Source organism: Solanum verrucosum, unplaced genomic scaffold (assembly GCF_900185275.1).
Source record: "Solanum verrucosum unplaced genomic scaffold, falcon-dt-bn FXZP01000008.1, whole genome shotgun sequence".
NCBI classification, from domain to species: Eukaryota; Viridiplantae; Streptophyta; class Magnoliopsida; order Solanales; family Solanaceae; genus Solanum; species Solanum verrucosum.
Genome location: NW_026020195.1, coordinates 374,189 through 398,425, shown reverse-complemented (window position 1 = coordinate 398,425; position 24,237 = coordinate 374,189). Strand labels below are relative to the sequence as shown.

General features: G+C 32.5%; 2 protein-coding genes across 2 annotated transcripts; one reads left to right on the top strand and one right to left on the bottom strand.

Annotated features, from left to right (window-relative positions):
• The first annotated feature begins 1,320 nt into the window (after positions 1-1,320).
• On the top strand, positions 1,321-5,223 carry LOC125829860 (lysine histidine transporter-like 6). Its single transcript, XM_049509073.1, has 8 exons — positions 1,321-1,495; positions 1,601-1,740; positions 2,130-2,513; positions 3,182-3,575; positions 3,691-3,796; positions 4,130-4,221; positions 4,436-4,504; positions 4,955-5,223. Exons 1-8 carry the CDS (start codon positions 1,463-1,465, stop codon positions 5,051-5,053), a joined length of 1,317 nt encoding a protein of 438 aa, XP_049365030.1. The 5' UTR covers positions 1,321-1,462; the 3' UTR covers positions 5,054-5,223.
• Positions 5,224-9,936: 4,713 nt separating this feature from the next.
• On the bottom strand, positions 9,937-15,652 carry LOC125829878 (GDT1-like protein 4). The gene is made up of 13 exons (XM_049509091.1): positions 15,438-15,652; positions 15,270-15,338; positions 13,408-13,467; positions 13,255-13,302; positions 12,497-12,582; positions 12,364-12,400; positions 12,240-12,287; positions 11,233-11,301; positions 11,108-11,152; positions 10,957-11,018; positions 10,617-10,689; positions 10,422-10,529; positions 9,937-10,170 (listed from the first exon to the last, which is right to left on the bottom strand). Exons 1-12 carry the CDS (start codon positions 15,456-15,458, stop codon positions 10,461-10,463), a joined length of 687 nt encoding a protein of 228 aa, XP_049365048.1. The 5' UTR covers positions 15,459-15,652; the 3' UTR covers positions 9,937-10,170; positions 10,422-10,460.
• Positions 15,653-24,237: the final 8,585 nt, after the last annotated feature.

Below are 24,237 nucleotides of genomic sequence, written 5' to 3'. Positions count from 1 at the left end.
TCAATTATGAACCAAAAGTGATATTAACACAAATTAAAGGGGGTTCAAGAATCTTGACCTCCAATTAATTAAAGAATTTTATATGAACTTAAAGAAACAAAAGTGTTAAGTCATTGGCTCTTATAGCATATGCTGCTTGAAAAAGAACTTTTCCTCTCTTTTTGTTGTTGGTAGTTCACTATTATTAGGTAGACATAACTTGAATGTTGTAATATGTTTCTGACATTTTCTTTATGATTTACAAGTATTGTAACTACATTATCCTCTATGTTGTTCGATTTCTTCAAATATATTATTTGGTGTGTGTTTGGATTCTTTAATTATTTTTTTTGCATCTTTTAGAAATCCAACGTGGATGCAGTAATATTTTTGAAGAGTTTGAACAATGCAGTCTATCCGATATGGATGTAATAACATTATAGTTATGATATATTTCAATATCAAAGTAACAACATTACAATAAAAATAGCTTTTAGCGACAATAAATATGCACATTAACAAGAGTTTAAAGTCTATATTGAAACTAATGTCTCTATAGGCTTTAGGAACATTTAATTTATAAAGAGTGTTAAAATGTAATTATCGTTAGTAATTATTTCTAAAAAAATATTTAAACTATTATATTAATTAATTGCCGCTAAAGATGATTTTTATTGTAATGTGAACCAAGCAAATCATATGTACTAAATTGTCCATAGATTACTAACCTCAGAATTATGATCTACACATTATAATTTAAGGACAAATATTTGAAATTACTCGACAATAAAAGTGTGTGAGAGCTGAATACCCCATAAAAGTGGGTCCACCTGATGTCTCTAAGATCTAATAGTACTAATCTGAATTTAATGAAAATATTGGATAGTTAGAGATATAAAATTCATAAATTTGTGATAACTAATTTAGGTGGACACCCTATTTTAACAAAATTAGTGTGTACATTGCGTACCATTAACTACTCAATGAAGTGTGTTTTAATACATTAATATTGATACATAGTTTACGTAGGTAAAAAGAATAACTTATAGTTGAGGTGTAACAGCAATAACAATAATAATATATTCAGTGAAATTTCATTAAGTGGGGTCTGAAAAAGGTAGAGTATACACAGACTTTATCAGTACCTCGTGGAAAGACTGTTTTCGAAACACCCTCAACTCAAGTGTATCAAACCCGAGTAAAGGAAGAAGATAACAATGAAAAAAGCATAACAGTTTAAATGTGTTTTTGATCATTAACACGTAGTACTTTCGATATAATTTTGTATTCGAACCAAACGACTCATTCGTAACTCTTTGGTGATTTAAAGAAATAGAAATAGGAAAAGCAGCCAGTAAAAGTGACTTCTTTAATCTTTATTCCACTCAAGCATTAGTGACAAGAACTAGTACAAATACCTGTTCTTGTTTGCTCAAACAAACTCACACATTCTTTGTCTCTTTTTCTTATTTCATTTGCAAACATGGTTTCATCTTCTCCTCCACCAGCTCCAAAGGTGAACTTATTGCAATTTTTCTTGAAATTACAACCTTAGCTTGTTTCTTGAATGGACATAAAAAAAAAACTTGTTTTTATGTTCATGAATATCTTGATTTTGCAGGAAGTTCCTTCAGATGAGAAATGGGCAGAAGATGGTCCCCCTCGCGAAGCGAAATGGTGGTATTCGACGTTTCATACTGTCACTGCCATGGTTGGTGCTGGTGTTCTTAGCCTACCTTATGCCATGGCTTACTTAGGATGGTATGTATATACTAAACATGCAGAGTTTTTTCACTATGATGTTCTTGTTGTATTGATCCTTGAAAAAAATGTTCGATTTTGTTGAACTGTATGATCATTTCGTCTAAAAGCTTAAGTTGTGACACAAAACATATTTTTTTGTTTTATTACGTCTTCAGCATGTCTGCTCTGATTACCATGTTGAATTGTGTGATCATCTCGTTTTGAGAAAAAAAATATGCTTTTATGCTTCTCTCACTTGTTAGTCTGATTCTTTCCCTAGGCACTTCTGACAGCTCTGATACCATGTTGAAGTTCGTCTGAAAACTTAAAATTGTTAGAGAGAACGTGTTTTTATATATTACTGAATCATGTTTTTGTTGGGTTTATTTTGATTATATCTTCATCAGGGGACCAGGGACAGTAGTGATGATCTTATCATGGTGTATAACTTTGAACACAATGTGGCAAATGATTCAACTCCATGAATGTGTGCCCGGGGTTCGTTTTGATCGATACAAGGACCTTGGAAAACATGTTTTTGGACCAAAACTTGGGGCATGGATTGTGCTTCCACAACAACTGATAGTTCAGGTTGGTTGTGACATAGTGTACATGGTTACTGGAGGAAAATGTTTGATGAAATTCATGGAGATTGCTTGTACTAATTGCACTCGAATTCGACAATCTTATTGGATTTGCATCTTTGGTGCCATTCATTTCTTTCTTTCACAATTGCCAAACTTCAATGCTGTTTCTGGTGTTTCATTAGCTGCTGCAATCATGTCACTAAGGTAACTTATTTTCTTGATAATATGAATTTCTAGCTCCGCCACTTCTTATTTCTTTCTAGATAGTTATTTTAGCTTTTCTGAACTTGTTTACATTCGTAGATGCTCTTATACTGGTGTCACCAGGTCTTGGGGTAGTTTGGTTTGACTCGTTTATTCCACACTAATAAAAGTTGGTTGCTTAATTTTATATTATTTCCGCATTAGTTAAGTTGTTAATAAAGGAATGGGGTTCACCTACTGGGATAGTGGATGCCCTCACGGCCTAATGAGATTTTGGGTCGTGACAACTGAACAACTTTTAAGAAAAAGTTGTGCTCTAACTTTATAGCAGGCTATTTTTATCTACTTTTTGGTACAAAAGAAGTTGAAACTCATGGTAGCAGAGTATCTCTGTTCAATATTCTTATGATGTATTGGATTTTATGTGGTTTTGATAGCTGTTATTAAAATTATGATTATTTTTGACGGAATCTTAGTAGCTCAGTTGGTTGACTACCTGAACTTTTTTTAGACTCTTAAAAGATGTGGATGTGTGTGTGTTGGATCCTCTAGAGAAATAATGCATTTTTGGAGGATCTGACACGAGTGTAGAAACATTTTTAAAGAGTCAGAGTAACATAGATTAGACTAGATGTTACAAACTTTCATCTCAATCTGTTGTGCTGCAGCTATTCAACTATAGCATGGGTAGGTTGTGTGGGCAAAGGCAGAGTCCCTAACGTGAGCTACGCGTACAAGGCAACAAGTCCAGTGGACTACATGTTCCGTGTCTTCAACGCGTTAGGCCAAGTTTCGTTTGCTTATGCAGGCCACGCGGTTGTCCTTGAGATTCAGGCTACAATTCCATCAACACCTGAAAAGCCTTCCAAAGTACCAATGTGGAAAGGTGCCGTATGGGCATATTTTGTCAATGCCCTGTGTTATTTCCCTGTTGCATTCATCGGGTACTGGGCGTTTGGTCAAGATGTCGATGACAACGTGCTCGTGGGACTTGAAAGGCCATCTTGGCTTATTGCAGCTGCTAACTTAATGGTGGTTGTCCATGTCATAGGCAGCTATCAGGTACTCGAATACACGAGCCAATGAAAGCTCATGATTTCATTATGCATTGTTCTTACTAGACGCGATGAATGTTGTAGCTCGAGGTATATAACAAGGAAAATGATTGATGTTGCAGGTTTATGCTATGCCAGTATTTGATCTGATGGAGCAAAAATTGGTGAAAACATGGAATTTCCCACCTGGAGTACTGCTGAGATTCATCGTTCGTACTACATACGTTGGTGAGGGGATTTTTCGATACATATTTTCTAGTCCAATCGTCCCAAAATCAAGTTTTAACGAGTTGTTTGCCCTTCGTTTCACTATACTATGATCAGGGGCGGATGTAGCCTTTTGGGCTACGAGTTCATTTGAACGCGTAACTTAGACATAATGTGTGAAACCTTATAAGATAATATCAAGAAATATTATATCTGAACTCATAATTTTAATGTTTACAATAAGTACATGAATGCTAAGAATCTTGAAAGTCGAACTCATTAAATTTAAATTCTGAATCCGCATCTGATTATTATGATCTCAGCTGAAAAGGCATTGTCTTGTTAATATTGCAGCTTTCACTTTGTTTCTTGGTGTAACATTCCCTTTCTTTGGTGATCTTCTTGGTTTCTTTGGAGGATTTGGTTTTGCTCCTACTTCTTACTTTGTAAGTCAACTTTCCAAATCTTTTATTATGTTATTCGGACTCTCCTAAAATGTTGTGGCATCTGTGTCGGATTCTGCAAAAATGTATTACTTTTGAAGGATCCGACATGCACCTGTCAACATATTTGAAGAGTCCGAGCAACATATATAGCTTTTTGGATCAACTTTGATAATCAAAATATCTTGACTTTTTTAAATTTTAATATTTATTGTAGCTCCCAAGCATAATGTGGCTTAAGGTCAAGAAACCAAGAAGATTCAGTACCTCATGGTGGATAAATTGGGTAAGTCCAAAAAAAATTCTCATTTTCTTCCTCTGCTTCAATGATTTTAAAGTAAATCAATATGTTTCATATCATATACACTGACAGTGTAAAGAATTTTTATATTATCAATATATTTTAACGTGTTGTATCAAGTAAATAGTCATACTTTCCGTGTTCTTACACACTGACCATAAAAAAAGAATTTATAATGTCAAGTCACTTAGAAGATAATTACAGTTTAACGTCCATAAAAAGTCAGGGAACCACAATAGATTAGAATACACATGTATAAAAATTTCTTTACATTGTCAGTGCATACATGTTAAATTTATCAATCATGTACATCGTCAGTTTACATAAGTTAAACTCAAATCAATTATAAGTGGACCTTTGAATTATTTTCAATCTAATTTTTTTTTTCCTTAAGTTGTACTAATATGATGTTTGTCATTTTTTATCAATTTTCAGGCATGCATATTTATTGGAGTATTTATTATGATAGCTTCCACAGTTGGTGGATTGAGAAATATTGTTGCTGATTCATCCTCATATGAGTTCTATTCATGAAGACTACATTTTGAATTTAATTTAACATAAATCTATTATTGGATGGAATCTAATCCAGAAAAAAAATAGTTAAAATTCCAATATGTAGTAGGGCCTTTGCCCGGAACCTATTTAAATACGAGATGCTTTACGTACCGAGCTAGCTGCTTTTTTTAGCAGTAGTTTGTTAAGATTTCTGATTTTAGCAAATTTCCTTTTTATCCATTTTAGTTAAATATATCATGTTGTCTTATGCATCACTTTCTTTTACTCTTTTATTGTTTTTATATTTGGTTAATCAAAGCATCCAATATTCTAAATTTACTAGTATTCGTGTTGATTAGAATGATTAAGTGGATATAGCGCTTTTTACTAAGAAAATATCTATTTTCAGGACTTGAACTGATTGATTAGGATCTCGACTAGTGTCGGAGCGAGAATTTTTTCCGAAGATTTAAGATATGAAGAAATAAACACACCAAAAGGTCAATGAGATACAACATCTACTATATAAAAGTTAAAAATAATGTCCACCTTATATGTTAGTTATATAAGAAAACAAATCTTAGACCATAATGATGATTTTAAAGTTGTGCACATTGAATATACAATTAAATAATAAAAGCACGTTCTCTTTAACAGCTTAACATTTTAGACTAGACGATTACATATTTCAACAATGCAAACTTAGATTCAAAACGAATAATATTGCTAGTGAATCACAGTTGGGCTAAACACCACGTTTAATTGAGTTTAGGCAAATACCACATCTTTGAGATTATAGTGAGTCGAAACTATATATATGTCATTGTCTAGGAGTGCAAAAAAAAAAAAAAAAAAAATCATGGGGGACAAAAAGTAACATTTTTTTTCTTACATTCAATATTGATCTCAAAATGAATAAAAATATAAACCTAAGATTTATTTCATTTGGCCTACCATTATATATTTGCTTCATTTTCTTTATTGAACTGTAAGGAGCATCTTGGTAAAGTTGGGAAACTGAAGGCATAACCATATATATATATATATATTGCTTTTGAATGAGCTGAACAGATAATTAGTCGAGGAAATGAGATCTATTGCGCTATTCAATTTAAATAAAAGAAAATAATCTTTTTAATTTTTTTTATTTATATAAATAAAGATATATTATGTGTAGAAATAGAAATCTCTTACAAAATATCATAAATAAAGAACTAGCAAATTATTAACAGATAATCCATTTTCGGAGACACACCTTAATTAAAAAAAGGCTCTATTACACCCCCCCCCCCCCCTCCCTGGGATTCTTTTTTTGTATTTTTATACACATTTTGACTTACATGGCACACTCCGTGACTCCACGTAGTTGAGGTGCGTGGATGTTTGGATGTCAAGTAAGTTAAAAAGGTGCACAAAATTATAAAAAAAAAAAAAAAAAAAAAGGTTCGGGTGAAGGGGTTATAAGGTGTGTCTCAGTCATAGTCTAGGAATACTTGTGTCTTATCCCTTAAAATAACCTTGTACAACTTTGAACAATAAGGGCAAAAATTTACACACTCGATATTTACAGAAGATAAATAAGTACTTCATTCGATGTTTTAGTTTACATGAACCTCTTTTTTTTAATTTGTCTACAAAAAGAATGATCTCTTTCTAAGTTCGAAAACAGTTTAATTTGAACTTCTCATTTTTACTCTTAATATATGACACCTCTAGGACCAACATTTTATTATTTAACGCAGAAGAGAAAGAACATATATTTGGACATTATATATTAAAAAGATTCTGATATTTTTTTTCACATATATTATAGAAGAATAAAATCATTGACAAATCTTTCCTTTTTCATCTCTGATTTAAACTAAAGTTTTTGTCTTGCTTTGTGGACTACAAAAGAATCCCTTTACAAATGCCAAAAGGTGATAATTAAAAGTTAAATGAAAAATCAAGGATTAGAATTAGTAGGATATAATTAATAATTTATATCCAAAATTATTTAAAATCCATATTCATTAATCATTAAGAATATGAAATGGTTCTTTGTCCACTAAAAATTCATCATTGAAAAATAGAAAAATAACACTAGAAATTAAACATGCGTGTAACTTTGTAGTGCAAAGTGCAAACTCCATTAAATGAAATGCCACTAATGCTAATATTATCAACTTTAATTACTAGAGGGACATTATCAAATTTTATTTTCTAAGTGTGTTCTTTGACAAAATCCTGGATATTGTCATGGAGCTAATTCATTTTTTTTAATTTTTGTCATGGAGCTAATTCATTTTTTTTAATTTTAAAATTCATAACGGTATTCTAATTTTTTCATGTATTTAAGTTTGAGATTCATGACATTGTGGACAGTGTTTCCACGTAAAAAGTGATTAATTCTCAATGAATTCGGTTATGTTTTCAAAAATTGATATGAAAAGTGACTATATAACTTTAGCGTATAAATTTTCATTCACTCCATTAATTGATGCGACACGTTTCACCTTCCTGTCTCTTCTTCTCTTGCACCAAACTAAACACTTTACGTGGTCCATTATTAATAAAATATAGAGGAAAATCCCAATTTTCCAAAGAACTACTTTTGTATTGTTTTCAACTTTATACCCCCAAAGTATATTTGTTTAATTAAAAGGGAAAGAAAGTTACAGAAAATTAAAGAAGGTAACTTCAATCACATGTTGTGCCACAAAAAAGGGCCTAGTTTATGTGTTACTATAACGCAAAAGGCACTTTAAAAAGATGTGTTTTCTTGATGTGACACAATATAAAATTTGCTTTATTCATGGCTGCTACACAAAATAGGGAACAGGAAATTAAAGGTTTAGAATTGATTGGACAAGTTGAAAAGTGACTAGATAAATAATATATTTTATTTTTTTTACTTCTCAATCTAATGTTCGGTACTATCTCGCATTGAAACCTAACTATTTCAAATTTAATTTATCCCGCATAAAAGGAAGTAGTCTCGACCAAAAATTCTTTCATACCTAAAATTTAAACTCGAGATCGTTAATTAAGGAATAAACAGTCCATCTAATACACCATATGATCCCTCAATGGTAGATAAATAATATTTATGGAGTATATATTATCTATTGATGAAAGAAAATAGTGAGAAGAAATGAAGTTTGATGACTCGCAATATTATATGAACATAATTAAGGATAACGATTTTATCCTAATTTCAAAAATTTAGTTAAGTCATAGACAAACACTAACAGTATTGGAATTTAATCCGTCTATAATAATGTCTAGCAGTGACCTATTGCTCAAGTGATTAGTAAACTCAATTATTCGTCCTTCGGGATGGCTCCGTTAGTTTGAAGGATGGTCATCCACGTAAGTGATCCGGGATCAATCCCCTTCACTGCCTATTAAAACGGCTACAGATTATTTGTCAATGGTATTACATACATCATTTTAATGACTCAACGTCTTAGAATCGATTAATCATAATTCTGATTAAAAAGAATTTTTAGTAATTGATTTTTTTAACCTAATAATCCATGTCCTTATCAGTTTCTGAACTAGTGATATTATTCGTTTTATGCCTTGATCCATACGCCTTTAAATATGTTATTAGGATCTAAATTTTATTTAGTTATATACTCAGCATCTCTCTCGTGCTTTGCTGACGTGGAATTTGTCTAGAATATGATAATACTAACAAAACCTAGTGGGAAGGAAAAATTGCCAAAATGATTAAAACAGATACTAAACTCAACATGGATAGCTAGTACCTAGACATTATTTGTTGCAAAATATTCAAGGTGGTCTTTTTAAAAAAATTTAGACATGTCATCGTCATATAGAAAGATTAACAGTAGAACATTGTCATCCAAATATTCAACAAAATGAATGATTGCTAATTACCAATGACTAGCTAGCTTGTAGTGTTCAATAACGATAATAAATTTGATGTAATTTTTCAAACGAATTTTGAAGAGTGAAAAGAATAAAGTATACACAGATCATAGTCTATTTTTATTTTTATGGGATGGGACAGATGTTTCTGATTAATCCTCGACAGTTCTTCTCTTTTTTATCTGAGTTTGAAACTGATAATGTGAACGAGCTCGCAACACTATCTCAAATATTATTATTAGTTTGGTGTTAAAATAGGAGATGCATAAATAGATTTAGGTACATTGTATCTTGTACATATAATCACTATTTAAGCCTTTTAGTTTCTTTTCTGGAACTATTTTATCTTTTATTTAACAGTGTCGTCCACTTTTATGCAAATTAACAATTAGTACTCACTGTCTCATTTTAACCGTTGTTTTAATCTGTTTCAGGCTTATTTTTAAAAAATGTGAAATATAAGAAATAGTTTACTAAGTTGCTTTTATTTAGTGAATATAAACTGATTTTTTTCAATATTATGAATATAGTTTGAACATAATTGTCAATTTTAATCTTAAATTTTGAAAGTGCTAATTATTTAGGGACTATCTTTAAGCTAATTAAAGAGTTAAAATGGGAGGAGGGAGTACTTGATATCGCTATATTTGCTTGGACCCTCCAGAATGTTGTTGCACTCGTATCGAATCCTTAAAGAACGCATAGATAGCCTCAAGATCAACTATCTAAAATTTGAGTATTTGTTTCTTTTTGGTTTCTCAACTTATGTCTACTTGTCTAGTATAGACACATTATGGCTTGACTAAATCCTTGAGTCAGAAAGTTTCACATTCGAAGGTGAAACACTCAATAACAAAGAAAACTCCATATCCAAGAGCTCGAACTTCAAACATCTGATTAAGGATGAAAGAGTACTCTCTACTCCCGCACAACACTTAATGGTTCCCTCCAGGTAGTAGTCAAAAAATGGAAAGCAGAAAAAAGAAATGCACAGATACTGAAGAACGAAAAACCGTAGTCCATAAAAATGGTGAAATGCGCTTAACGAGAACAAGCTTATCATAAGCAAATAGAGTCTACATATTTGCCTTTCAGCGAAAAGGTTAAAAATAGTGGCTGCCTGCCTTGGACCAGACGCGGAGCCTTAATCTAAATTAACGGAACAAATATCTAATTGGATAGTGTTTCCCCGATTTGCTTGCTTTTATGTAGTTGTTGTACCTTTCATACTGAGGACTTCAGCAAACGAAATGTGCATCTAGACTATCATTCACTTCCTGCATGAAAGTAGTGACCCAATGTCAATCCACTCATCATCAAACACAGGCAATTTTTTTCGAAACATGTTAGCTACTAATTGTTCTATGTGAGCATGCAGTAATTCTTCTGCCCTTTCTTTTTAACGATGGCAGAGATAAGTCTTGTATCTTATCCAGCAACTGTGTAACATAGCATTTACTTTGGTATTCTAACGTCAAATATAAAACTGTTTCATGCATAGAAGAAGGGAGAACCAGTCAGGACTAACCGGAGAACAGGGTAAATATTCGTAAGATAAACGACATGGTTACTCGACTGTTGAAAGGTAGGACTGAATTCCGAAAACAATGAATAGAGATCCACCAGCAAGTCCCACCTACATCAAGAAATAACTCTGCTCTGATGAAAATGGACAAAAGAAACATAGGGGTAAGCAAGAGCAGACGTAAAGTAAATCACTCACTATTCTTTCAGATATTGAAGATGCAAGACTTTTCCCTCCTAGGACGGCAGCTGTAGTACATAAGGCTTGTCCCCTGAGAAAGATTAACGACATCATAAAACTGTGCATCTAACTGATTCTCAACCGCAATTGTGACTATTTATTTAAGAGTGCTTGTATTAATGTCTGACTCTCTTTTTTTTTTGGTCAACCATAAATCCTAATCAGCAAAAAGATTATTTGACTTCAGAGTTCAGACGAGGCACAGGAGCCACAGGAGCCACAAAGCAATATTAGAATGGCATTCATAGTTGAGAACATAAGAAGTCAACAACATAAGGCTTTACGTCGAGAAACCTACAGTATTCCTCCAAGAACAACTCCTAGTGGATTCTCATCGGCAGCCAAACCAATGGTAGCAAGCTGAAAAGTTGTTACAACTGCTAAAATTAGGAGCTATTTCAGAAGTTTATGCAGATTTTACATTACAACACTTGTGTGCAGTTGCATACCTGGCTCTTGTCACCCCATTCACCAAAGAAGGTAATTGAAAATGCCTGCAAAATTAAGGCATTATATATAGTTGTTTCTTAACAGTGACCTTCACATTCCTGGTAGCTATTTAACAGATATTAACCTTCAGAAGGATGGGTGAGAAGAATTGAGCGAGAAGAGGCTGCCTCTGCTTCTTTAAATCATCAGAATCCTAGAAAAAGATAAACTTTGGTAAGGCTAATGACAAAGGTATGTGTTTTTCTTAATAAAATTGCAGCAACTTTACACCTGTTATTATGAGAACTAGCAAATCGGAAAGATAAGAATCTGATAGCAGACCATCAGGAGAGAGCAAACACATCTTAAAGAGTCTTCATGTTGGGACATATTTAATGGTTTAATTCATGAACAGGGGACTTGTATATATCAAATAGGAACCTGTATATATCAAATAGGCTGTAATTTAAAAAACACGATCCTTCACCCAAGCTGAAATCCATTATTTTTTTTGATAACCAACTGAAATCCATTATAATGACTAGGAAGGAGATAAGTAGTACGTATAATACAAAGGTCTAGAAATCAGCATTCGGGACAGACAAATTAGAGTTAGTCAGAAAGAGAATGTAAGATTGCTCCCTTTTGAGTTCAGTTAACATAAATGCCCAATGGTGTTGAATGTGTGAGAATCCTCAGTAGAAAACTCAGATAGCAATGGTGTTTGTATACATTCATCAGAAGAAGAAGGTTAACTAACAAAGGTGTTTTTGTTGCTTATATTGCTTTTTCTTCTTCTTCTTTTTGTCTACTTAAGGCATTTTAGTCAAGTTTTCAAGGACAACACCTACTTCTCACAGTCAGCCGATAAAATTTATCAGTATGCATACTACCCTCTCAAACAGAGAGGTGCTAGAGGATTAGCATTCATAACTGGAAAAAATCTTAATCAATGTAGCCCACGCTAGCATTTGAGTCGAGCAATAAGATAGTAAATTGCTGATATGGAGATTGGCGAGGGGTTAATAGTTTCCTTCTCATAACAGAACCGTCATTTTCATTTATCGTAACAACAACAAAGTCTTAAGACTGACTTTTAAAAAAGAAAAAGGAAAGAAAGGATATGCAAATGTATACGAGTAGGAATGCTACCTGATTCTTCTCCTTGGTTTCTCCACCATTAGCTTTTAGATCAGCGTCCTACTTACACCATGTAAGGTAAAAATAAGAAAAGCTAAATTCATGTATGGTAATATGTAATTGGAAAAATACAGACCAGCTGGGCTTCAACTTCATCCAAATCCTCAGCTTCCCTGTGGATGAAATTAAAATTAAATTAATAAAAAAGTTATTGAGGCATACAGATTTTAGAGATCGGCAGCAGAAGTAAGCAGGAACCAAATGATTACCCATCATGAAATGCATCCCACAAAGACCATACTCCAAATCCCAAGAACAGCAGTGTTGTAATATGATGGGTCCATTTGCGAGACACCTGTGGAGAGTATGTATGAACTTTTAAAGTTTGTGCAAATAAAACTGATATAATTAAAAGCAGAGTAGGAAGTGCTTTGTACAGAAACCAAGGTAGCGAAATTCAACGGAGCTGTAATGATAGACTGCTAGATCATAACGATAGTGAACTCGAATAAACCAGAATACATGTTCTTCATCTGATTAACTCTAAATGCACTCGATACATATCTAACGCATGACAAGATCCTCTATTTGTTTGTACGAATTATGACATACCAACATAAATAATGGATGCATAAGTTCACTTGGATACATTGCAAGTTTTTACCATTATTTTCAGATTTCACTTAACAATATACACCACGTGCTATTTTTTGAGAGGTACTACAACTTATATCATTTGATAGACAGTAAGAAAGCAAGATGACTAATCAAGTTGCCCGCGACTGATCACTAGCACGAGGCACAGACCTTGAGATAAATTATAGCAGCAGTGTTTTTGTTATCATACATAATGCCTCTGTTATCTGAACTAGTAGGATGTACAAACCATTTCTATAAGAACATGATAAATATATATATTTCAAGTTCTGCTTATGACTTTATATCAAATATGATAGCGCAAGTGAGATACAAGATTACCAGTTCATCACCAATGTACTCAAAGGGATTGCAATTAGATGAAACTTACCAAATTGGGAGCAGCCCAACCAACAACGGCAGACAGAATGGTCATTACCTACAGCCACCAACATTTCAAGGGAGACTGTTATCACCCACAATATAAAGAAGGAAACGTCAAATAATGGAAAAAATGGTGAAGGAAAGGTGTATGAAGTCTTACAGTTAAAGCCCCAAGGCAGCCTGACAAGACGAGTCTCCTAGGATGACGCATCGCCAAGATCTTAAAATGAAAGAAAATTTGTCAAAATCTTTTCAGAGAATATTCTCAAAACATAAGAAACATAGGTGCTTAAGATGAGGACATCAGAATAAATTAGAATTCTAACATATAACCAAAACCTCTTAGTGAACAAAGCAGCAGCTAAATGATTAGATGTCAAAATAGTTTAAGCAAAGAGGTACTAATCTGAAAGTTCAGCGATATGGAACTCAACATATTGCAAGAGAAGTGATGAACCGCAAGTTAAGTCTCACAGTTAACAACACTAGTTTGTGTTATATGATTCTGTCTTTCTATTAAAGGATAAAGAAGCATTACAATGAGCTGCACATTCCGGAAATGCAATATTATGGCCTTCATCATCATTGGTAGACTTTTTCATTTCTAATTAATAGTTGCTGGTTTAGTTTATGCGCAACTTAAGTAAGTAATGCTACAGCCATAGCTCTAAGTTGAATACTAGTCTAAGCTCAAACAGAGCCGAACTAATAAGGTCCAGCAGCAAGCTAAAGAATACAACTTTTTGGTATACAAAAATCACATAGAATTGGGTGAAGATGAAAATTGTAACAGGACTGAAAGAGTATCTTCTGCTGATGTACAAAAGCGATGAACTGAGCAGACTTTTTGGGAGTGTGTGATGGTCAGTAAGGATACAAATAAGAAGTATATCTTCTTCTGCTTTTGGCATTTGTTCTTCTGAAGTGGAATTACTTTTTGCAATTAATAATTGTTATCTACAAACTAAAAAAATAATTGGGAGAAGAATAACACAGCATATTACAATTTGTCCTCATTCCATTGTACTGTTTAGAATTCCATTGCCAGTCAGCTAAAAGAATCTCAGGTTCCAAAATATAAATAAAGATAATAGGCTACCTGGTACACCCACTTTAAATACTGCTAATATAGACACAATATCAAAAGGAATGGAATTAAGGGTATATAACCTAACCATGCAGCAATTAAGAACAGTTCTCAACAATCTCTCTCTCTCTCTTCCCCCCCCCCCCCCCCCCAAAAAAAAAAAAAACACTAAAAGATTTAAACAACAATAAATTTAAAAAGACCACAGGAGACGAAGCAATGACTGGGAGTTACTGAAACCAAAGAACCTAAAAAATTTCTACCTTTGCAAAGTATTAACAGAAACACTCTGCCATTCACTTGGAAATTAGGTGAATTGAGACGTTTAACACAACTTATTAAGTAATATCTAAAACTCAGAATCAAAAACAGCAGCAATTCAATCAAGCTTCTGAACTAGTTTGCGCTTAAATATTAACCCTGACCAAAAAGCCTTCCTTTCTGGCATATACAAACTCTGTGATTTACTCGTCAAATAAAACAAAATAATAACTCCATGATTCATCTTGCATAGATCAAATCTTAAACTGCATTCAATTTTAACTCACTCTTGAGCTCCCAGCTACCATCCATAATCACACACATATTCAATTAATCAATCTGTTATGCCTCAATCTCAAATGAATTGAGTTTGGCAATACAAATCCTCCATTCCACCACATTTTATTCAAAGTACCGATAATTAATCATTCTTTTAATACAAATAAGAATTCTCTTAATCAACTCTCCAAAAAACTACAACTAACAGTCTAAACAAACACAAAAATCCAGCTCATTTCCAATAACCATGGTGTCCAAGTCAGCTACCACACACCTCAACCTAATTCTACTGGTACCTACTACCTCCCAGCAGCACAACACACCACAGGTATCGAATAATTCTATCCACCAAACATAATTCCAATTTAATCACAATAAATCTAATACAAACTCACCGCAGCGGCGAAGAAAGTCTTGTCTCCGATCTCAGACAGCACTGTCATCGCCAGAGACTTCGTAAACCCCTAATAAATCCCCGAAAAAAATATCAAATTGATTTCACTCGCAGCATATATACATATCAATGCATACAATAACAGCGAAAGAGGAGAAGAAAGGATTACCTGCGCCACTGAAAGACTCATCTTCAATTGCTCTTCGAAGTCAAGCTTGAGAGAGCAATTTGTATATATAGTGGAGAATATTGAAGGGGATCGAGTTCTTCGAGCTCTCTCTCAGTTGAAAAATGGCGAGGCGCGTGGTATTAATGGTATATAAGAAAGGGTTTTTCAGGGATGTGAAAGTGACATGGCAGGATACGTATCAAATTCTCTATGGAATCTTTAATATTATTTGGTATTCAATATCGTCTTTAATATTTATAAAAAATTATTTATATATTGAATATTGTATCGTTATTTATATAATTTCTATATATTATACTAATATTGATAAATATATAAGCTTAGGATTAGTATAAAATTAATTATTTATTGATTGAAATTTTGACAATTCTATTATAATTAAATGTCTTTTTTTTTTATGTAATTGATTATAACAACAATCGTATATTCAATAGAATTTTACAAATGGGGTTTGGAGAGTGTAGAATGTATGCAGATCTTATCACTATTGAGTGAGGATAGAGAGGTTTTTTTTCAAAAGATAATAGTCTCAAATGCAACAAATTCAAGTAAAAAGAAGAACAAACCGTGAAGGGATCAAACATCTAATAAGGAAAACATTGTCAAACCTACAAGAAAGAAATAATAGTAACAGTAAAACAATATGATAATTAAAATACAATAAATAATATATGGTGTTAGATATTACAAGCAAAAACTACAAGAATACGACTAGTACTACGATACATCTTTTAAACAGTAAGACAACATTCCACAACCTTATAACCTTCTATATTGATACGCGACCTCCATATCTTCCTATCTAAAGTCATGTCTTAGGTAATATGAAGTTGAATCATGTCTTGTTTAATCATCTCTCCCCAATACTTTTTCGACCTGCCTCTACCTCTCCTCCTATCCCTTATGTCCAACCTCTCGCGCCTCTTCATTGAGGCGTTAGCGTATCTCCCTTTTACATGGACAAATCATCTCAATCGCACTTCCCTCATCTTGTCCGCCACGAAGGTCATTCTCACTTTGTCTCAAATATCTCATTCTTAATCCTATTGTTTCTAGTATCCCATCTTTTATATAATTGATTAATAAAGAAAATTATTTATACTTTCTTTTGAATATTTCTACATGTCTGGTGTATTAGTATGATATAATTAAGATATTTCTTAAAAAAATAAATTCTTAATTCTCTTTTATATGAGTATATGTAAATCAAAATAGAACAAACCATCATACTGCAAAGTATCAAAATCAAACTTAATAATATTAATTCATATCGAACTAATTTGACATGTATATTTCAAAAATTAAAATTTTCAATGCCGTATCATACCATGCTGACCCCGAGAAGGTGAACAAGTGTGATTGTATGAAGCTAAAAATATGAATATTTCCACGCGCGGATTAAATCACGTGAAGTTTTTAAGTATATAAATATATTATTATTTTTTGTAGGAATTTAGGGAAATTTCCTTCGATTTTGTACTGTCAATTCATGTACTTGATTACTCACAAATTTGTGAACAAAATGCCAAATCTCAAGAAGCTTCGTGGTAGTTATAATTATTGTTTGATTGCAATTTGGTTTATATAAGTTCCATAGTCTATTTGTCATATTTTATTTTATTTTCTACGCAGATTAAGATAGAACTTTTTCTTATTCAAATAGTAACAGATTAAGTGGAGCAAGATCAGAAATAAAGAAACCTTTTAATAATAAATGAATCTACTTTTATAAAACTTGGACTTTTGCAAAGAACAAAGTTATCATTTTTAATATATTTTGGAAAATACATCATACATAATAAATTGGTGGTCCAATAATTTCATTATTTCACGTTTTACGTTGTTTTATTTTATTTTTGGTTTGGTTTATCATTTTTGTTACGAAAAGTCAAAGGATAGTGCAAGCATCATGTTTACTAAACAATTTAGAAAATAATTAATACTCCTGATTTGTTATAAATTGTTTGGTTTGATTTGAAATAAGATCAGATTGATTAATATTTAGTGATTTCGAATATATAATTTTTATTATATTTAAAAAATAATATATACATATGTAAACCTAAATAAAAATATAATAGCTAATAATTTAAAATATTTTTATAATTAAAAAATATTATATTGTCAAAAATAGTAACTAAACAAAATAAACTAAAGTGGAGGAAGAATATTGTATGATAACTTTTAACGTGTTGAACATACGTACTATTAATTAACTTCAATTAAGCTCCAACACAAAATATGAGATAGAAAACTACAAACAAAACAGACAAATTAACCTTTAACAAAACTTTATTATGCCAAAAAGAAAATATTCCCCTTTGGGTTTGCTAATATGTTAATATACTAAACATTTTAATGGTCATCCCAATACAATTATAATCGAGGTCCATTTGTGAGGGCGGTTTTTTTGATAATATTTTTTCAGTTTCTAGAGACTCGAATTCGAAAATTGCAATTAAGAATATAGAGATCTCAATCATCTCTCTACAACTCATGTTGATAGCTCTATCAAGAATCAGGGCTAAGACTTGATCTATTGTAATGATATATGTATAATTATCCATCAACACTAATTAACAGCTTAAATTATAGTTGTATTAATCAATAATAGTAATCCCTATCGGTGATTTACAGATACGATCCAAGTGTTATGAAAAGAATTTTTTTTAAACTCCTTAGGAATTCTTACCTTTTTAATTTTGCTATATTGATGACTCAAACTCACAATCTTAGAGTTGCAGATGGAAGGTGCTTACGACTTTACCATCTAAGCAATCTCCTTTTGTCTTATAGAAGGGTTTTTGTTGATTTCAAATGTATTTTATGTTAACATATATATTTGTCACCATCTATAAACTTTCAAAATATGGCTAAGGGAATTGTTAATAATTAACAATAATATTAATTATATGGTGTTTACTTGTTCAAGTTTCTAACCCCATTTGAAATGTTGTTGTTCCATACGACTGAAAATCATTAGTTAAACAACATCAATTATGTATGGATATAATGTCTCAATCGTAGTCTAGTAAAAAACACATTGTAATTATCTTTGAAATTTAGTAAAAAGTTTCAATGATTATTTTTGAAACACTTGGAATTTCTTAGTTAAATTAATTGTGTTGTCTCGATCAATAATTATAATTTTCAGTAAAAATATAAAATTTATCGAGCAAGTAATTATGTTACATCAATTGTATTTTGAAATAATTTAAGTTGTTGTTGCAAATCTGAATCTTGAATTTAGAATTTAGTTAATAGTGCTTGAAAACGTCATTTTAAAATTTGAAACTCAGAAACATAAAATTACTCCCTCTGTTCAATAATATTTGTCCGAACCATTAAAAAGGTAACTCAAATGAAGGAGTGACTACTTACGGGGACCTCTTAACCCTAGCTTAGATGTTTCAACCTAACATTGCGGTCACCTATTTTTCTACCTTAGACTTGTTAGAATTCAAATTCATTAAACTATTCAACTTTCAAATTTCCACCTAGTGTTTTTTTATTAAATTATATTTTCAATCAATAATTTACTTATCTTCTTCAGTATCATTACTAGAATATCTTAATCAAATTAAAATTTTGAACTTTATACTAGATCAAATACCGTAAAATGATTCGACGATAAATAATTTATGGGGAAATTATCTAAATATACAATTTATTTTACTATATTCTCAAAAATTTCCTACCATTTGAAAAAATTATAAAATCCCTACTCTCTCCTATTCTTGGATACATCACTTTATGCAATGTATCGACCGGATACATCACTTTACATGATCTATCGATCGGGTACATCATTTTGTGTGATGTAACGGAGTGTACGCGATGTATCAGGACATTGAGTGATGTATCCAAAACTGAGACGCGATGTATCAGGACGTTGATGGACGTATCCGAAGGAACACGATGTCTCAGGACATTTTGGGATGTATCCGGATTCCACCAAATTTAAGCAATTTTTTTGTAATTTAAAAAAAAATAAAAAAAAAATATAATTAACTCTTAACACGATGAGATTTGTATAAAATTCTCATAATTTATTGCCATGAGGAACTTCTCATTTTCTATGTCCATGATGGGACTTAAACTAAGAGTCTATATCCTTTATGGGCTGCTGGCCCTTTCTAATGTCAAATAGATTTGGCCCAATATTAAAATTTTCAAGATCGGCCCAATTGTTATAACCATTTGGTCCTTGATTTAGAGCACATTTGGATTGGCCTAAAAAATAGAGTAGCTTTTAAGTCAAAAAATAAAAAGTCAAACTTAAATGACTTTTAATGTCACGCCCCGAGCTACCCCGAGATGCGGACACGGGACCTAGGACCACAAGTGATCCCAAGCTAACCCTGCTGGCATGATCATGAGCATACTAAATATAAACTGAATAATTGAAACTGTGCGGAAGCTATAATCATAAACAAAATGAAAAGATGGGGAATACCCATATACTATAATTGAGATATATGTAAACTGATGAGTTTAATACAAGGAAGATACTAACTCAATACTAAGTTGAATCTATCTATGTATGAAAATAGCCTCTAACTGACTAGAAATGCTGGGATAGGCCCCAGCTAAGTCTAGCAAAACTGAAACTAAAAGACTAAAAATACTGAAAAGAAACTCATGACTATTGCCCTCGGAGAATGAGGACCCACTGATTTTGCTGAACTGGAGATCGGGAACCGATCTAAACGCGATCTGGATGCTGAGAACTTGAACCTACATCATGAGAAGATGTAGCCAGAGTATGCGTCAGTACTTGAAAGGTACTGAGCATGCAAGATAGAATACAACTGAAATAACATATAACTGAACAAAGCAAATAAGCAATGATATAATCTGAACATGATATAGATACTGAATGCTGAGATAACTGAATGCAGTGACCAATTTATAACATGTTGAAACTGAATACTGGATATACTGATAAATGGTCAATGTAATAGAATCTGACTGAACTGTGGGAGCTACTAATAACCGATAATAAAATCACATGAGCTAAATGTGGAGTCCGATGTATACGCCCCATTGAGAGGACCCAATATACCCTGCCACAGGTATAGAGGCATGCTGGCGTGATCACTGAAACGATGTCCACAGAGGGGACTTACAACCTACGTGGCTAGTAGTTCTGGGACTATTTGGGTATGCTGAACCCTAGTCCATATGCTACTCCCAATGGATTAAGTGATTAACACATTATGACTGAATTTATGTAAGTTACTGGATAGCTCAAACTAAACATGCAAATTGAGAATGCAACAATTAAACTGTTATTGATGCATTAATAATTGAGGCATGTATAACTGAATAACTGAAATATCTGACCTAACATGTATAATTCAAGAACTAAAGAAATACATAGTTAGGGTTCTGGAATTCATGCATTAAACTAAATATTAACGTACTAATCTGATCTAGATCAATCTAACAGCTAAGAACCCAACAATTCTAACTTCAAAGAAACCCTAGGTCTAGTCATAATAAGGGAATCAAGAAACTGACTGAAAACTAGGGACCTAATGGGCGAAAGGAACCCACTAGTGAAATCCCACATACCTGGTGACAAATTTCACAAAGAAATCTTTAGATTCCGGGGCTGGAACTGATGGAACCCTGTTGTGTTCTTGAACTAGGGTTCTTGACTTCTCTTCTCCTCTTACGCTCTAATTTTTCTAAGTTTTGATTAATGATTTGACTTAGGTAAGTTCTAGTTATGTTTCTAGGCTTAAACTGACTAAAACCTCATAATTTAGGGTCTAAACGACGTAGCTTAGGGGTCCAACAAAATAGGAAAAGACCAAGAGACTTAACTGCTGTCGGAGTGATCGACGGACAGGACCTACGGGCCGTAGGTCAATTTATGGTCCGTAGATTGGGGTCGTAGGTCAAGTCTGCTCGACAGGGCTTCACTAAAACGAGCATAACTTTTTACTCGGAGGTCGGATTTTAGTAAACTCGGTGACGTTGGAAAGAGAATTCAACTATCTATCATATCATAGGTCATGGGACAAATAATTCCTTTTGTGCTAAGATTTATGACCATTTGAAGTTGACCCAATCAACAATTTTCCTCTAATTGGTTGCTGACCCTCACTACGGTCAGACCTACGGACCGTGGATCGAACGACGATCTGTGCTGGTTGGCCGTCGTTTGCGTCAGAGGCTGGGTAAAGGGGCCCTCGATCCACGAACACAGACCACGGGCCGTGGTCTGACCTACGGACTGTGGATCTGTCCGTGGGTAGAGACTTAGCCGATTTTCTGAGCTGGTTTTAGGGAGGGGTTGCAGTGGTGAACCATGGACCACCAGAACGGGCCGTGGTCTGACCTACGGTCCGTGGATGGCAACCGTGGACTGCACCTGTAACTTCTCAAAATCTGCATTTTAGGTCTGTTTCGGATACGGGGTATTACATTTAAGTTAAAAGGAAAAAGTAGAGGGAGACCTACTTTTAATTTTTAACTTTTTTAAAGTCATTTTAAACTTATCTTAAGTTATTTTTTTACCTTGTCAAACACTTTCAAAAGCTAAAAATGATTTAAAAGTAGGTTTGACCAATTTTTAAGTCAATCCAGATAGGTTCTTAGTTACAGTGCTGAAATGATACCAAATAGGCCTCAAGGTTGGATAAATCGACGGGTAAAATTCACAAATAACCACTTTTAGTCTTTATAATTGAAAAATAATCATTATTGTGAAATTACAAATTCTACAAGTTAAGCTCCAGAATTGGTTATGGGGTTTTATGTGTGAAATTTGAAACTCCATTATTGTGATTATCTTTCAAAGATAATGCTGAAAAGTGTTCAGTTAACTCTGTTTCTACTAAATCAACATCAAAAGTAGATTCATTTTAGCATTTCAAAGAGCCATTTTGGCAATAAAGTAGGATGCCCTATAATATAAGAGAGAGGGCATAGGCCTAAATGCCACAAATACCAATTTACAACTATTTAAGTGTGCATAAAAATTTGCAAGTTTACACTTTGGAACAACTTTTTTTTTTTTTTTGGTAAAAACTTTGGAACAACTTCAAACACATATTGTTAGAGCTAGTTATTTTTGTTTGAACTTCAGCATTTGTGGATGAATTCTTATTCAATAATTATTGTTTTCCTACACTTCTAATTGTCTTGGCTATTTCTAATGACTACTAAATTGAGCATTGGAACAAATATTGTGTTTGAACACCAAGGAGTGTGATGATAATTATAGTACAAATTTATCACTCTTAATTAAAAGTTTTAAGCTTGAATTCGAACGATAGGTAGAGTAGTTTTTAGATAGAAGAAATAATTGATCTTAAGAAGATCACTATTGTTTATTTCAAAATAGCTTATATGAATCAGATGACTATTGATATGCTTAGTTGGACGATAAATAGGGGTGTTGGTAAAGGCATAAGTGGGGCCATTAGAGCTATTTACATCTATTTTTTAATTGAAAGAAGAAAGAAAACAACTATAATACCAAAACAAAAATAGAAAGAGTCGCGCTTCAAAGTAAAATTTTAATAACCAATTTCTATTGAAAGATGATGACAATAATAATAGTTAGCAGTAATAAAGTAACTTAGCATCTCTTTTTCAAGTGCAACCCTTAAAAGAGTTTAAAGCCTCGTGACCTCACTTTTTCTAATTATATATCTTATTAACAAAGAAAAGAGTAAAAGGGACCAAAGTGTTTTTTTTTTTAATTTGGTGTTCGAAGTTTACATTGGGCTTCAACTAAATTCGGATCGCGCATTATCGGACCCATTTAGGGATCACCCTCTCAACAAGATTTTCTTCATATTTAGGATTCAAACTCGAAACATGTAGTTAAGATTGAAATAGTCTCACCACTGCACCACAACTCGTATTGGTGGACCAAAGTGTTACTTATAAGAAACAAAACCCCAAAGATTCTTGGGAACATTGACAGATGGGATTTACCTTTACTTTTTTAAATCTAATCAAATACTTTTAAGTACGTTGAATGAAGGAATTTTGGTAGCTTTATCTTTTTTGAATATTTTTAAAAGAAAAAAAGAAATATTGAGACGATATCCACATTACAATTCGATTAAATTTAAATTTATACAACTTATTTCTCGGATAATGCTTTTAATAGAGTTTATTTTATTTCGAATGATTCAAATTCGAGGTCTTTAATTGAGGTGGAAGGATCCAAACCATTCCATCACAACGTAACCATGTAGTAGATAGGAAACACTTGGAAAAAGAGGAAGAGTATCTGATTTCACGGATCAATTTCAAACTATTGATAGAGCTTTTTACGAAAATAAGCTATTGTGAGAAAGCAAGGGTGCAACAGAAAAATAAAGAGTTATCGATCGATAATGTTATGCACTAAATAGTAAAAAAAATCATTATCAATCTAATTTAGTGACAAATTAATAATGATTTTTTACAAATCCTATTAGGTACGAAGCATCGAATTATATGTTGTACAAGTCTGTAGACATATAAAATCATCTTTCAATATCAAAGTTTAAAGTTAAGCAAAATTTTGATTTTTCACACAAATTTGGAGAGACACACTTGTTTTTATTATTATTTTTAAATGTCAAAGTGGTTACTATTGTCAAAAAAATTCTCCTCCAATCACGTCTATTTTTACTTTTTTACTTTTGTGATGATGACAAAAAGAGACCAATAGAGTTATTTTAATGTGTGCTCATGCTTCATTATTTTTAATAAGTTTCACTAACATTATATTATATGATTGTGTATGTAAATGCTAATACAATCTTAT

Coding starts and splice junctions, on each gene's coding strand:
- LOC125829860 (XM_049509073.1), top strand. CDS start 1,463: ATGGTTTCATCTTCTCCTCCACCAGCTCCAAAG. Junction 3,797..4,129: donor CGTTCGTACTACATACGTTG/GTGAGGGGATTT, acceptor TTAATATTGCAG/CTTTCACTTTGTTTCTTGGT. Junction 4,222..4,435: donor TTGCTCCTACTTCTTACTTT/GTAAGTCAACTT, acceptor TATTTATTGTAG/CTCCCAAGCATAATGTGGCT.
- LOC125829878 (XM_049509091.1), bottom strand. CDS start 15,458: ATGAGTCTTTCAGTGGCGCAG. Junction 13,468..15,269: donor AGACTTTCTTCGCCGCTGCG/GTGAGTTTGTAT, acceptor TTTCATTTTAAG/ATCTTGGCGATGCGTCATCC. Junction 12,583..13,254: donor GTTGGGCTGCTCCCAATTTG/GTAAGTTTCATC, acceptor TACTCTCCACAG/GTGTCTCGCAAATGGACCCA.